The sequence below is a fragment of the Convolutriloba macropyga genome, chromosome 11, assembly GCF_964194025.1.
Source record: "Convolutriloba macropyga chromosome 11, txConMacr16.3, whole genome shotgun sequence".
Taxonomy (NCBI): domain Eukaryota; kingdom Metazoa; phylum Xenacoelomorpha; order Acoela; family Convolutidae; genus Convolutriloba; species Convolutriloba macropyga.
In genome coordinates, this window is record NC_134478.1 from 45,324,970 (window position 1) to 45,340,483 (window position 15,514).

The 15,514-nt window shown below is 38.6% G+C and overlaps 1 protein-coding gene across 3 annotated transcripts in view; it reads right to left on the reverse strand.

Annotated features, from left to right (window-relative positions):
• Positions 1 to 14,954, reverse strand: part of LOC142349214 (uncharacterized) — a 29,033-nt gene extending 14,079 nt beyond the window's left edge. The window contains exons 1-5 of one of the 3 annotated variants that reach the window (XM_075400630.1): positions 14,491 to 14,954; positions 10,709 to 10,867; positions 9,818 to 9,949; positions 7,150 to 7,298; positions 1,098 to 1,263 (exon numbers count right to left, since the gene is read on the reverse strand). In XM_075400630.1, coding sequence (XP_075256745.1) covers positions 1,098 to 1,263; positions 7,150 to 7,298; positions 9,818 to 9,949; positions 10,709 to 10,867; positions 14,491 to 14,688 — 804 coding nt within the window. In that variant the 5' untranslated portion in view covers positions 14,689 to 14,954. Of the gene's footprint in view, positions 1 to 1,097; positions 1,264 to 7,149; positions 7,299 to 9,760; positions 9,950 to 10,708; positions 10,868 to 14,490 lie in introns of all 3 variants that reach the window. The other 2 variants (XM_075400629.1, XM_075400628.1) reach the window with 2 other exon arrangements.
• Between the last annotated feature and the right edge of the window lie 560 nt (positions 14,955 to 15,514).

The window sequence follows — 15,514 nt, forward strand, 5'->3', positions numbered from 1 at the left end:
ACAGACAAAAATTTTATTAAACTTCAAAGATACTTTTGTAGTATTCGAGCATGTACTGGTACTAAAAGAGGACTGTACTGGTACTACGAGACCTTAGAATTAAATATTCCTTCCTGTCTATAGAAAAAAATTTTAAATTGAAAACGCTGACCACTTTAGATAACTGAAAAAAGAACTTGCATCATTCAGACAACCAGAAGAGTATACACTCCGTACCTGGATTATAAACGCGCACAAAATAACTGAAAAGCTCTTAACTTCAAAATTAAGAGTCAAAAATAGAATTTAACATTGAATTATCAAAAAAGTTTGTGAGGACTGGACTAATCTACCCGTTCAGCTGAAAGCTCTAAAACAAAAAAAAATTGCCTCAGAAATAAAAATCTACCTAATATAACAGTTTACGAATTGTAGTAAATACTCGTCTTATGGTGCTATCAGCTCGCGAGAAATTAGATTTAAAAAACGTAATTAGGGCCTTACATCTTTTTTCTTGTTGGTCATTGGTGGAGCTAGCCAAAAAAATGTATACTAAATGGTCACATAAATTAATACATTTTGATCTGTTGTCTGAACACTCCTGGGCAGTTTTGTTACAAAAAATAAATTGTTACAACTACTTGGAAATAAAAGTGTTTTTTTTAGTCTTTAAAGACCGTCGCTGTTGCTTGCCTGAATTCACTGGACTGTAAAACCTTTAATCATTATGTTGATCTGTAGCACATTACTGAGTTGAATTATCATTCTTTTGACGATACGTTTTAACATTGAGCTCCATTTATATTATCATTAACCACGTGATATGTTAAACACAATTTTCAGCGTTAGATGGCTTTCGAAAATTCAGAAAGCTAGTTAAACATAATCATTACTATGATTTTTGTTTGCCCCGGCAGATTATGAACCCTCAAAATTTATAGTTTTATGTAAGTTTTAACTAAGACCTTAGAAATGGTATATAAAAACTGTAATGGATAGTCAAACCTCTTATACAAACACGCTTTAGTAGGACCGCACAAAATGGAACAAAAATTTTTGTTCACGTGGGGGGGGGGGGGGGAGGGAGGTATACAAAACAGTTCCAGATTAAAACTAACTTTCGCAATAATGGCTGAAGATGTCTCACACACGTCAGTTGCAAGAGACAATATTTCTGATTCCTGAAAGTACTGCTCGGAGATCGTGTCGTTCCCTCGTACATGTAGGAGATTGTTCCTTGTTACAGGCACGAACCTGAACTCATGTTCTGCAACGTAGAGTTCCCTGCGATTAAGCAACAAAAACAATTTTTTTTTAAAAAAAACAACCAAATTAGTTCTGCAACTCAACCTGAAAAGTTAGGTTTGGCATTTCATTCAATAAAAATTTGCATCTATATTTTCCCCGTAATCTTAATTCAACTGTTGGGTTATGGACTTTCGCAAGCGGAATAAAAAGCGTTTTTAACTAAGTAAAAGAATTAATTTCTCAAAAATGAGAGAATAACAAAACGATATTTTACAGTAGAATTTAGAGATTTACAGGAGAGATCTGAATATTAGATCAAGATGGTGATTTGAATTTGGGGGATGAAAAAGGACTCAAAAATCAGCTGTATATATACCCATTATCAGTGTGAAGAAGTCAAGATACAAAACTAATCTTAGCACCTTGATTTATAGTGGGGGTCGCAAAGGTTACCCAATATGGTTTGCTTCTGCAAATCAGTCGCAAAGGGAACCATAAATGGAATGCATTTGCACTTTTCTAAGAATTCATTCACAATTCCGGAGATATCATCATCATTTAATACATGCTGGGAAGATTTTACATCACTTAATCTAACTCTAATAATAGTTATCTAGATTCAACAATTTGAACCGAATATTGATTCTCAGCACCAATTCTTGACGATTCATTTATATAATTTCTTTGATCGAAGTCATATTGCTGGTCTTTCTAATCTGGTAAGTCAAACTTTCTTTCTAATTCTCACTAAGTTTAAGACTATAGTTTGATCGATATTCTAACACCCCCACTCAGACTTGAGCTGATTGCGTAGAGTCTGTTCCCATCAAAACTGCTCTGAATGTTTCCACTTTGGAAACGGGTAAGGACTTTGTGAAGATGTCCGCTGCCATTTTGTCTGTAGGAACGTAATGAATTGAAATAGTCCAGTCCTCCGTTTTGTCTCGAATGAAGTGGAACTTTGTCTCGATGTGCTTGCTCCTCTTGTGCATGACTGGGTTTTGGCAAAGTCTGATACAACTTTGGTTGTCCTCTCCAATTGCTATTGGACGTTTCTGTTGGATGCCAAAATCTTCTAGAAGTTGTTTCAGGTAGAGTGCTTCCGGAACTGCTGCTGCCATGCCCTGATATTCTGCTTCTGATGAAAAAAAGAGCAACTGTGGCCTGCTTCTTGACACCCCAGCTGAGTGCTGCGCCACGTCCGTTGAGCTTGAAGTAACAGCCCGTTGTTGATTTTCTGTCGTTCACGTCTCCAGACCAGTCTGCATCACTTTCCCCCACTAAATCATAACTAGCCTCTTTTGTGTAAGTAAGTTTTAAACCTTTTGAACCTTGAAGATATCGCAGAAGTCGTTTTCCGCACATCCAGTGTTGATTGGTAGGTGCATTCATGTGTCTGGACAGAATGTTGACTGTGAACATGATGTCTGGCCTCGTCTGTTTGGCCAGATACAGAAGTGATCCAACCAAGCTTCTGTAGATCCTTTGGTCCACTTCTTCGTCTCCGTTCTGTGCTGTCTGAGGTTTCAAATTCAAGTCAGCTGGAGTTCTTGAGGGTTTCCATTGATCCATTTGAAACCGCTCAAGCATTGTTTCTATGTAGCGTTCTTGGTCGACTGTGACATTGCCCTCTTCTCGTCTGATTCTTAGACCCAGAAACCAGTGTAGTCTCCCTCTGTCTTCCATGTGAAAGGTTGCTTCTAGTGCCTTCTTGACATCAGAGACCACTGTCATACTTCTTGATGCTACTATGATGTCGTCAACCCAGACCAAGATGAAGGTGTGATCCTCTGCCTCTGATCTTGCAAACAAACAGTGATCGTTCCTTCTTCTGGTGAACCCCTGTCTCAGTAGGAAGTTTGCCAGCTCTTTGTACCAGTTGTTAGCAGCCTGTTTCAAACCGTAAATTGATTTATTTAGTCGACAAACTAACTTCTCCCCATCTGATCCGCGTTTTACAAACTCCTGTGGCTGTTCCAGATAAACTTCTTCCTCGATTGGTGAGTGCAGGAAAGCAGTCTTGACATCAAATTGGTGCATCACATGGCCCTGCTTCGCTGATAGCTGAAGTAGAATCCTGAATGTCTCCGGCTTACAGGTAGGCGCAAAAGTCTCAAAGTAGTCCAGTCCTTCCACTTGTTTGAAGCCTTTCGCCACATAGCGCGCTTTTTATTTGTCCACTTGACCACTGGGTCCCAATTTCACTTTGTAGACCCATTTGCCCGGTATGACGTCCCTGTCTGTGGGTGGTCTCACTAGGTTCCAAGTCTCGTTGTCTTGGAGTGCCTTGACCTCGTCCTTCATTGCCCGGTGCAACTGGTCCCAATCGTCACCTTGCTTGGCTTCGTAAACTATTTTGGGTTCCACATAGTCGCCCTCAGTCACAGCAAGATGTGTCCTGACTTCTTCAAAAAATTGCGGAACATTCCTTGCTCGTGTCCCTCGTCTGGGCTCTGCTCTGTCCGCGTGTTCCAGTGCATCTTCATTGAAGCCAACTGTCTCTAACTGTGAGAAGTCTTCTGTGTCACTGTCTTCCAGTGAATCTGAGTCTCTGTGACTCTATCTTGTTGCAGTAGATTCTTCATCTAGTGATGTTTCTCCAACATCCGAGGCCTCTTGTCTCAGTGTTGTTTCTTGAGTATTCACGCTCCCTGCGTCATGCCACTCCTCCTTTATTGCAGTAGATGTGTCCTGTCGTTCTCTGTTGTCATCGTCTTGATGACCATCAGCTGGGTGCCAGATTCCCAGTTCCGACCCATCATCTAGTAGGTCAGCCGTTTCACTGTTGTCAGGAATTGAGCCCACTTCAGACTCCTTGATGATCACATCTCGAACTGCCATCACCTTGCGTGTGTTGGGTATGTACACCAGTTATCCGTTTTCTTCAGTGTAACCCACAAACTTTCCTTCCAGTGCCTTGGGTTCAAGTTTGCTGACTTCTCTGTCCCTCTTCCTCATGAAGACTGTGCAACCAAAAATAGATAATTTACTAATTGGAAGCTTAGGTTTTACACCTCTCATCAGCTCTGCTGGGAATTTTTCTTCGCCTCGTCTCACAACCAAGTTTCTGATCCTTGCTGCGTGAAGAATTGCTGCTCCCCATATCATCTTGGGAAGTCCTGAGTCAATGAGCAAACATCTTGCCATCTCCAGCAGTGTCCTGTTGCACCTCTTAGCTAACCCATTCTGTTGTGGCGTCTCTGGTATGGTCTTTTTCTGTAGAATGCCTGCATCTAAGCAGTACGTCTTGAACTGCGCTGAGAGAAACTCTTTCGCATTGTCTTGCCTCAGCTTCTTGGGCGTCCCCACACTGAGAACAAATTTCTTCAGGCTGGCCAGTGCTTCCCTTTTTGCCTTAAGCAAGTCCACAAACACAAACTTCGTGTACTAGTCTGCAAACACAATGCAGAACCGGAACCCTGACAGTGACTCTACTCTGAAAGGTCCCATCACGTCTGTGAACAACCTCTCCAGCTTCTCTTCTGCTTGGGTCTCTGCCACTCTTGGTACTGGAGTCTTTGTGATCTTGGCCAATGCACACACATTGCATACATCATCGAGTTCCCCCACTGTCTCTGGTGCATTCCTGACCACATCCGCTTGATTCAAATGACACAATCGTCTGTGCCACTTCCTTGCACTGTCAAGTTTCACGCTGTTGGAACTCATCTTGAATTCTAGAACGCTGCAGGGTAAGTGAAACAAATTATTTTTTTGTGTTAGTTTTACCCGAGTTCCCTTCTGGAGTTTCATGCAGCTGTTTCCTCTCTCGAAAGTGAAGCTATGTCCCCACTCCGTGCATCTTGAGACTGATAGGAGGTTTGAAGAATAGTCCGGCACACACAACATTTTTGAGTTCGCATTGGAATTCCCCTTTGTTTGAGGGTATGCTGATCCTCACACAGCCTCTGCCCACCACTCTGGAAGCCTCTCCGTTGGGATTTCTGACCACTGATTGAATGGGCACAAAGTCCAGAAACGCATCGATGTTCGTCACTATGTGATCTGTACAACCACTGTCCACTAGCATGCCTGCTGTCTTCCACTGGTTAAGAGCTGCCCAGCATTCCTCGTCTGGTGTAGTCAATGTTGGACCCATTGCCACTGACTCATGTTTGCCTTCATCTCTTTGTCTCTTGCATGCCCTGTCTAGGTGACCCTTCTCACCACACTTGATGCATTGTGCTGTCTCTTTCTTCCTGCAGTCCTTGGCAAAGTGTCCAGGGATACCACACACAAAGCAGTTTCCTTTCTTGGGTCCCTTCTTGAAGTCACGCTTCACTGCCAGTGCCACTGAACCACTTTGTCCCTTGTGTCTCTGCACCGTGCTCTCATGAAAGTTCTGCAGCCTTTTCCTCAACTCTGTGAAGTTCGTTGCCGGGTTGAAGTTTTCCTGTATAACAAAACTTTCATACCTCATTGGCAGACCATTGAGGACCAAGGCGTTGAAGAGGGTCTCTGAGACTGCTTCCCCTGCTTCTTGTAGCCTTGTGAGCAACTCCTGTCCTCTGATGAAGCTGACCAAATCCTCAGAATCCTCGAGCTGCAGTCGAGCAAGCTGTGCCACTAAAGTCACCACTGTCGTCGTCTCCACACTCTGAAATCTCTCTTGCAAAAGCTTCCAAGCCTTTGCCCATCTCCAATGCCATCATCTCCAACACAGTCATGTCTCATCAGCAAGAGGGTTGTTGCATCTAGAGTCAGTGCCAGATGGCACCACACATTGTTCCGTTTCTCCTTGATGTCTGCAACTTCCTTCTCATATGCATCCTTCAGCACCTTGTGGTTCTTCTTCTCATCATTGGTTGCCCCATTGGCCAGCGGCGCAGGCTCATTGGGTTGCTCCTCTGTCCCCAGTAGTGATTTGTAGAGTCCCTTCGTCTGAATCATCGCCACAAATCTTGTGCTCCAGATTGGAAAGTCCTGTGCTTTTCCTGTGTAGGTCAGCAGGTTTACTGTCTGTTGATCCATTGAAGTTTGAGCAGGCAAAACAACTGTGAAAAGAAAAGGTACTAAGCAGAAAAGGATTATGACTGTCAACAACAAATTGGTTTTGTTTTGGAAATCAATTTTATGACTTAGAAAATTGCTGGGCCCATAACCAGTTGGGTTATGGACTTTCGCAAGCGGAATAAAAAGCGTTTTTAACTACGTAAAAGAATTAATTTCTCAAAAATGAGAGAATAACAAAACGATAATTTACAGTAGAATTTAGAGATTTACAGGAGAGATCTGATTATTAGATCAAGATGGTGATTTGAATTTGGGGGATGAAAAAGGACTCAAAAATCAGCTGTATATATACCCATTATCAGTGTGAAGAAGTCAAGATACAAAACTAATCTTAGCACCTTGATTTATAGTGGGGGTCGCAAAGGTTACCCAATATGGTTTGCTTCTGCAAATCAGTCGCAAAGGGAACCATAAATGGAATGCATTTGCACTTTTCTAAGAATTCATTCACACTTCCGGAGATATCATCATCATTTAATACATGCTGGGAAGATTTTACATCACTTAATCTAACTCTAATAATAGTTATCTAGATTCACCAATTTGAACCGAATATTGATTCTCAGCACCATTTCTTGACGATTCATTTATATAATTTCTTTGATCGAGTCATATTGCTTGTCTTTCTAATCTGGTAAGTCAAACTTTCTTTCTAATTCTCACTAAGTTTAAGACTATAGTTTGATCGATATTCTAACATCAACTTTTTAAACTAATTTCTATTTAAACAATGATTGATTTCCGCTTGTAGACAAGCGACTATCCGAACTTATTTCGCTAGCATGTTCGAAAAAATATGTCAAAACTCGAGATGACGACCGAAAAGGTTGTGACTGAAAAAATGTAATTGCCCTTTAACTTAAACCCGATCATAATTGGGTAAACACGCAGTAAGAAACCATAACTCACTCTGTGTTGACTAGAGGTCGTCTAGACACAGAAGACATTATCGATTCTTGTCTCGATGAGATGGAAGTGGGCTGTTCCGCAGAGGTCAACTGTCTTACTCTTCCTCTTTCAAGGTCAACTGTCAGATTGGAGTTATCAAAGGTGGCTGGCTGAAAGAAATTCAAAAGGTTGTTTCATTGTAGAAATTGTTGCTATCATACTTTTGCATTCCATTGTAAAAATTATCACTTCTGGGATACGGTCAACAGTGCGAAGAATTATTATTTGTGCAATTGTATCAGTTTTGATTGGTACAGATTAACTGAAGCATTATGTATCTAAAGTAGCTGTTCATAAAACTATGAGTAAAATAAAGCCTTCAGTTATATCTTTTCGGAGAACCCTTGGACACATGAGATTGTTTTTTCTGAATAGAACATCTCATACGATTTTTAAAGTTTTTTATCTTTTTGAGTGGCACAGCTCCCAGATCATCCAAAAATGAACAAATTAGACAACTGCAACTTGCTTTAAGGAACAGAACAGCAGAACCTCGGAGGAACTGTCCTCAAACATCTTGCGTGGGGCTGGAAATTAGCTTCAGCCAACTTTAATCTCAACACCCTTAAATTATCAAGAGCATTTGACAGAATTGAAATCGTTAACTTATCTTATCCCCGATGATCTCAACTAGCAGACTAAAATATTGCTTTTGAACTACAGTAGGGGGCAATAAAATTTAGGGGCGCAGCTTAGATTTTTTATGGGTACAAAAACCCAAACTTTATAGGGGTTGGAACCCGAGACCTCCAGGCTTGCAGTGAAATGTCTTAACCACTAAGCTACAACCACTTTGAGAATCAACCGCTGACAAAAATTTTCATATTAGCCGAAAAACTTCATTTCGGAGCCAGAGCAATTGAAATCACTCAAAATGAAGAAGTGAAGCGTGGAAAAATCACTCAAGAAGTCACAGAATGTTCTAGAACAAAAGTACATAAATAGTCAAGCAAACATTTCGCATAAAAAAGAGCAACACGCTCACAATAATTGCTTCAATTTTCGTTCGAGAGAAACTATTGACAAAAAAATGACTTGACTAATCAAAAAAGTTCAATTTTGTGGCGATCACCTATTCCCAGGTGAACTTCAAAAAAGGGGATTGTTTCCTCTCGCAGAGAATTGCTAATAAATCTTTGCCCGTAATTTATACTCAATTGTTGTCACTCATCACCAATGGTGCAGGTATTAATTTCGTGATGAACCCTTGTTTTTTAAATCTTTGTCTCTGATTTACCGATTGTGGTGGCTGGGTTATAATCTTAATTATAGTTCAATTTAGTTAAGAGGAAACTGATTTCGAAAAAAAATTGGGGTTAAATTCTAGGGGGCTAAAATAGAAGTTAAAAGCACTACCGGTTGAAGAAATCATTTAGATTCAAGGCTTTATAATTGGCTAATCATGAGCTGCAAGTTCAATCGATTGAAGTGTTGGCGTAAAGATTAAACAGGCATGCCATAAAAAGGTCTACATAAATAACTTTGCATCTTCTCACACCTAAAACAAGCTGCAGTTTTATCTGTTCAAAGGAGTTGCTTTTAAATATGAGTTGCCTTGAGTGACAGATCAAGTACATCTGACATTTTAATGCATGCCCTGGTTGTAGTCCCAGAGAATCCCATATCGATGGATCACTGCTAATTCATAAATTTTTGATATCCCGTCGATGGCTCAGAGAAAATTCATTAATATTAAAAACTCTTAGATGCATCATAGAAATGCATCATGAATATTGAAAATTCATCGATGGATCATAGAAATTTCATGACAAAAACTTTAATGATATTTTGGAAAAACTAACATGTTAACAAAAATTGGTCCAAAAATCTAGTTACATGCCTCTAAATATGCCTCCAGACCATATCATAATGATTTGCTATAATTTCGTGGGGTGGGGGAGGGTGGTTATAACGGGAAAGACGCGCTAAGTGTCTTGATAAGCAAATTCGCTAATTAAGGCAAGTCGATAGCTAACTGTCACTGAACATTTACCGGATCTTTGCCCCAAGCTGTATCTCCCCAGCTTTGTAGTCACATAACGCACGCATAACCCCCCCCCCCCCCCCCCTCATGATGGTAGTTATAGCATGATTGGGATCGATGATTTCCTCCGGAGGGCCTACAATTGGAAAGACACTGTTAATTATTATGTTCGTCAAAAATCACTAGTGCACTTGTGTTTATTGTACTTTCGACTCTACTGTAAAGCTCTCCCCCCACAGTATGGTATTTTATGGGCACCCCACCAATACAGAGCACGTAAACAGCCCCCGCCCATCCGCCCATCCCCCCCCCCCCCTACATACGTCTCGGACATCAAAAGAATATGTGAAAAAAGCCCAATTTTAAGGATCTGAAATCTAGAAAAAATCATGTTGAAACATTGTGAAAACGAACTGTTGCTGGATATTGCCCAAAGCCCACAGAGCGAGTGCAGAACATTCTGACATCATAACTTCATAAAATTGACCTGAAAAGTCTGCTCACAATAAAATTACAGGCCGAGTTACATGATTCAGTGATCTGTTTAGCACGATCCAGGACAGAATCAGAGTTTTTACAGGCGCTTACAATGACACTTCTCTTCTCTCCACAGAAACACTCTCTACAGCATTGAACACAACATACGAGCATGAGGAATACAGAGAAGGCTATGGCCACCAGAGCAACTATCCTCCATACAGATGTCTCTGAATCTTCCTCATTATCACATGTGTCACAACTCTCCCGAGTGAAGTCCGTTTTGGACACCCCCAGTATCTGGTACAGAAATACAAAAAGATTCTTACAAGATGATTAAAAACATTTAATTGACAATTAACTCGGTTAACATAACGGTATGGTTATCAATACCACAGATCAACAGTTTATGAATCTCATATCATCAGTGTTTTTTATTTTTCCACATGAAAAATGTTTGTTTTTATTCTCCCCACTTTGGTCAGGTAAGAATAAAAATAGTGTAAAGAAACAATGTTTTCTCCGATCTTTGATGTTTCTTAATCTCTCTACCTCAGCCTTTTAACTCTCGTTGTTTTAAATTTCCTCGCGTTATTGAACTTGAAGTGAGATTGGATATTTTGAATATTGGATATTGATTGGATATTTTTAATATTTTAAAGCCAAAAATAGGTGTGAACCCTATTTTATCAGTTTTTACTCGTTTTAAAGATACGTTTCAAAATATTTCCGTCAAGATTCTCCAAAACCTTTCAGCATTCTCGCAGGAATCTGGCAAATTTTCGAATCACCTTCAAAAGTTCTCACAAGATTTGATTCGGCTCACATAAGTTAAATCCCTGATGACAAAACTAAATCCAAGATTTTTCGCCAATTCTCAGAGCATTTCATCTTTTCGTCCTCCCACTCCCCCAACACTTACACATAGAGAGGGGGGGGGGGGTAACCACACATGTATTTTCTATAAGCCTGGGGTTGGGCACCCATTTCTCGACAAATAATTCGGAATGCGGTCAACAGATCCCCGTCGTGAAGTTAAAAACGTGATCCCATACTTACTTGATATCCAGTAGCATTGCTAGTCTCTCCTTCTCGACCAGCAAATATCTCCTCGTATGAAGTTTCTTCAGAAATATGTTCACCATAGGAGTCCGTGAACACTACCATGACGTCATAAATGTCCCCACTTTGCTTCACACCTGTTTCAACCTTCACTACCTAAATTGTGAACAGATGGGACACTAATTATGCACAACTGAATACGCAATTCATAAATCACAATATTGGAAAATTAACCAAAGGAAAAGTTGTAAAATAGGAACAGCGCAAAAAAAGCTGCAAACCACTGTAGTGCAGCATGCACTCCAAAGAAAACTGACAAAGATAAAAAATTTAAAAAATGGCTAAAGGCAATAAATTTTAGAATATATTTGTCAACACTTCAACAGCAATTCCAAATAAGAATTTTTAAATCGAAGTGACCTCTCCATACGACCTAACAGACAAACATCGGAAGAACTGCTCTCAAACGACTACTGAGATATAAAATCTATTACAGCCTGCTTCATCAATGGAGGCTAAAAATGACGTCATTAGAGGTTATTATATACCACTATAACTACTAATAAAAATTAACGTGAAAAAAATTACATCAATTCTGGGGCGTTTTTCAGTTCACATGTAGTACTGAACGACCTCTCATTGAGTTCAGATTCTTCAAATTCTGATTGAGAGAGAAATTTTGATCACGCAAAACGCAAAAAAATGCGCAAAATTCACTCAAAAAGTCAAAACAGTCAAGCAAAAATTTTAGATCAAAAACACAACCCATAGAATACCGGAAACGACTCAAAGAATCAGACACTTAAAACTCTAAAGTAAGTAGCCGCACCTATTTCATAAATATCAACAAAACAAATGTAGTTAAGAACAAACAATTTTGAGTTGTGAATGTGGGTAAGTGCGGGGAGCAGGGAAGTGGGAGGAGGAGTAAGCAGGAAGTGGGTGGTTGTAAGTAGGAGGTAGGTGCTTAGGTAGGCGTAGGGCGTAGGTGGGGGTGAGGTAGGCTAGTGACGGGGAAGGTGGTAATGTCAGGAGGTAGGTAGGGGACAAGTGGGATTGGTGGGCCGACAGGTAGCTGTTGGGGGGGGGGGGGTAGATAGGTGGTGGGGGATTTGTGCGGTGTAGTTTAGATAATTAGGGGTGACTTATATAGGAATAAAAAATCTCAAAATGACCTCTTCACCTTGAATATTACCAGCAGTTCCTAATTACTATACATTACAAACTAAGCTACTGTTAAAGTCTAATGTTCGAAAACAGAAGTCAACAATCAAAAACGGAGGTAAATGCTCGAACAGAAAGAAGTCGAAATTCAAGTCATGATCAAACTTGTTTTCTGCTTAAAAAACCTGTAGAATCTCAATACTCCTCTTCGAGTGTCGTAATAACCTTCTCCGAGTCGTAGAGGACCAACAAACTTACAATAAGTGCTTAAATTTTTTTCGAGAGCAATTAAAAACTAATTCAATGAATGGGTCATGGAAATTCATAAAAAGTTTATGAAGCCACAGAGTTTGAAACATATTCATGATATTTTTTAAAATCCATTCTTATCCGAATTCCAGTTACAAAAAAAAAGAGATTTTGATTGAATTATTATTTCAAAAAAGGAACTGAATAAGTCATTCAATTCTACGAAGACAATGGAATCTTATAATTAAGGGAGGCACAACTATGTGCAATTTCATGTCACGTTTCGAGCTATCAGAACTAGACTCTGGCTCTTGAGGTAAAAAAAGAAGAAAAAAATAAAGCGGAGGCATGAATTAACTCAGACAAAATTACTAAGATTTTCTTTCGGTAACACTCTTGCGATACAATTAAACTTTAATAGCATGTGTTACCAAAAGCAAACATTGGTGCTAATGTTACTGTCTTCTAGGTATGAAATAAGTTAGTGATTTATTATCACGAAAAAATCTACCTGAAACTGAATCTACCCAAAAATTAAACAGATAACCCTGTGATAGAAACTCACAGAAAAGGCAATACTGTAAAAATCAATCAGCATGAGAAATAAAAAATGAAATTCAGAGAGAAAAATAACTTTTAAGAATACAAAATTATCACGCAGTTCCGGGTTTTATGTTGAGGAAAAAGTTAACTTAGTCATGGTATCATTGACTGATTGCAACTGAACACAAAAAGATATTTCATCTGGTGAACTCATATTGATATTTTTAAAATATCAAAATTACAACATCTTAATTTCGAAATATGAATGTTAAGATGAAAACAGAAGATATTTTCATTTGACACCTATCAGGTTGAGCCGCAAATCAAATTAGTCAGTTGGCGTGAACTTAGATGTTACTTTAGCTAACTTAAGCTGATGAAGGCTATACCACTGCTTTAAGAAGCCTGCTTTAAATGTATTTACGCCAGCACAAATACAATGCACAATTGAAGACAAATAGAGAGCAAGTGAAGACAAAGACAAAGCTTTTTTATTATATTTGGCACTCTAATTTTATACCTAAATTCTTCAGACAAAAAGTCAAATCGAGCAGTCAAGCAAAAACAAAAAGGAAACAAAAACCCACTAATGTCGCAAGAATTGATCTTGAATGACTAGCGAGGCTAGAGAAACTTTTAAGGTACAAAACCCTCTGACTAAGGAACGTTCTCAACCCTCAACTCTCTATTAAGAGTCTGTGAAAATAACCTTTACGCTATACGGTCGATGTAGTGTCTTCGCTCACAATCGGTTTTATTTTAACAACACATTTAATTTCTAAATGCGCGCAATTCAAGTCTCTCAAAAAGTTGAAAAAGTCACTCCAGAACAGGAATCGAACGAAAACTTTGAAAAAAGCAAAGTTACTTAAAGGAATTTTTCACAGACATTTTCCTGACACCACAATTCATCCATTTCGAACATCTATCGAATGGTGTCTATAGCAAAACCAATGTAACTAAATGTAAGTGTCTGAACATGAAGTTTTTAATTGTATGTTAGACTAATGCTTTTCGATTTATCGAGCTATTAATGGATGGAAACGAAGCCGAAGGCCGCGTGAAGCTATTAATAATGGGAGTTGAAAGCAGTACCCGGCCCTGAGTGTCATAATATTTCAGTACTGAATCATGAAAATTTCATTCTGAATTTTGTTATAACCAGAATTCTGATTATGGCACTTATTAGCCAATTCATGGTAAAATTCAGAATATAATTCTGAACTTACCCTGAACATTTCTGTATATCCACTGAGCATTATTATTGTTTTGTCTGTTTTCAAACTTAACAGCATGAATAATGAAATTAATTTCGAAAATGTCAATTTTCTGATTTCTTAGTGAACATAATGAAAAACAAAATCGTATTGTTCCTGGTAATTTAAGATTAAAAAGTGGTCACTGGATTTGAACTGAACATAATGCACAACCAAGTTCCCTGTGGCTACCATGAATCAGTACTGAATCTTACCTATACAATTGGTTTATGATTCATTACTGATCTTCTCTGGCACTGGGGTCCGAGTAGTCAAATAAGCTTATTTTACAAGTGTGCGGGTTTTTTCATGCGTTAATATAGCTGTCCTCAGAAAGAAACAGGTCAATGATACTGCAGATTACTTCAACTGGCCTGTAATATTATCTTTCATCGGGCAGTTTACGTATTAGCTAGTATTAATTATTGGACAGCTGTCTTATTGGATTGTTGACGTAATATTCAGTGACAATGACTAGCTTTACTCGTAGTATTGCTGTAGTAACGAATGCAACAATTAAGCACATTTAATTTAACTATTAACTATAAAATCATTACACTATCTCACCTGTGCTGTCGAAGCCCTCCTCGGCTTATGATATCCCAAATAGGAAGTAATGACGTCATTGAACTTGTGAACGAGATCAGTCTCGAATGTATTCACGCTTGACTGCTGCTCGAAATTTGACAAATTAGATATCACAACCAGAAAATGGATAGCAAAGGGTTCTATGCTGGTAACAACTAGCGGAAACGAAACTGACATTTCTTTTTATCGAAAAAATAGCTAAAAATGACAATCGCGTTTTCGCAATACTTGGAAAATGATGAAATCGAGGTAGACTCGATTTTATGAAACTCACAAACAACTAATTACTCAACCATGTCAGCCAACATTTTTCTAACACTTGATAGTTACTTAAAAGAGAAAAAACAACTCAATTAATTAACAAATATTTGCAAACTATTTATGTAATTCACTTGAAAGGCCTATTTTAAATAAAATACACAATAATTTGCACAACAATGTCATGTCTGGTTAAGTTTTATTAGGAATATATATCAAAAGAGTGGAATAAAGAGTGGAATAAAAGTTGATTTGAATGCTACTAAAGCATAAACAAAAGTGCAACAGATGTTTGTCAACAGTCGAGCGCAAAAACATCTAAATGAATTTGAAATTGTCTACTTAGCCGCAAAATTTCCAATAAATTCACAGAAAATGATAATTGTTTTTCGTCTGAATCCAAATAGGTAATCCAATTTCGGATACTCGTGTCATCGTTGAAAAAGTGCCCTTGAAATATTTTTTGTACATCAATGAACAAATCAGTTTTACCTCAAAAAATTTGGTTCTTGATAAAAAATATGATGTGTCGCAATTTATAGCACAATTTGATGACATTAAGAGATTCTCGTTGCGACACAATTGTTAACTTCGCTGCGCAGACGACTACAAAGTGTATAATACTTCGAAAACCAAAATACTACGCCTTGCAAATTAATTCTATCATGTCTTGCAAACAATAAAAAAATCCAAGCATTCTACCTTCAAGCAGCTTTTTTGATTTGATTCTTTTTGAAATTTTACA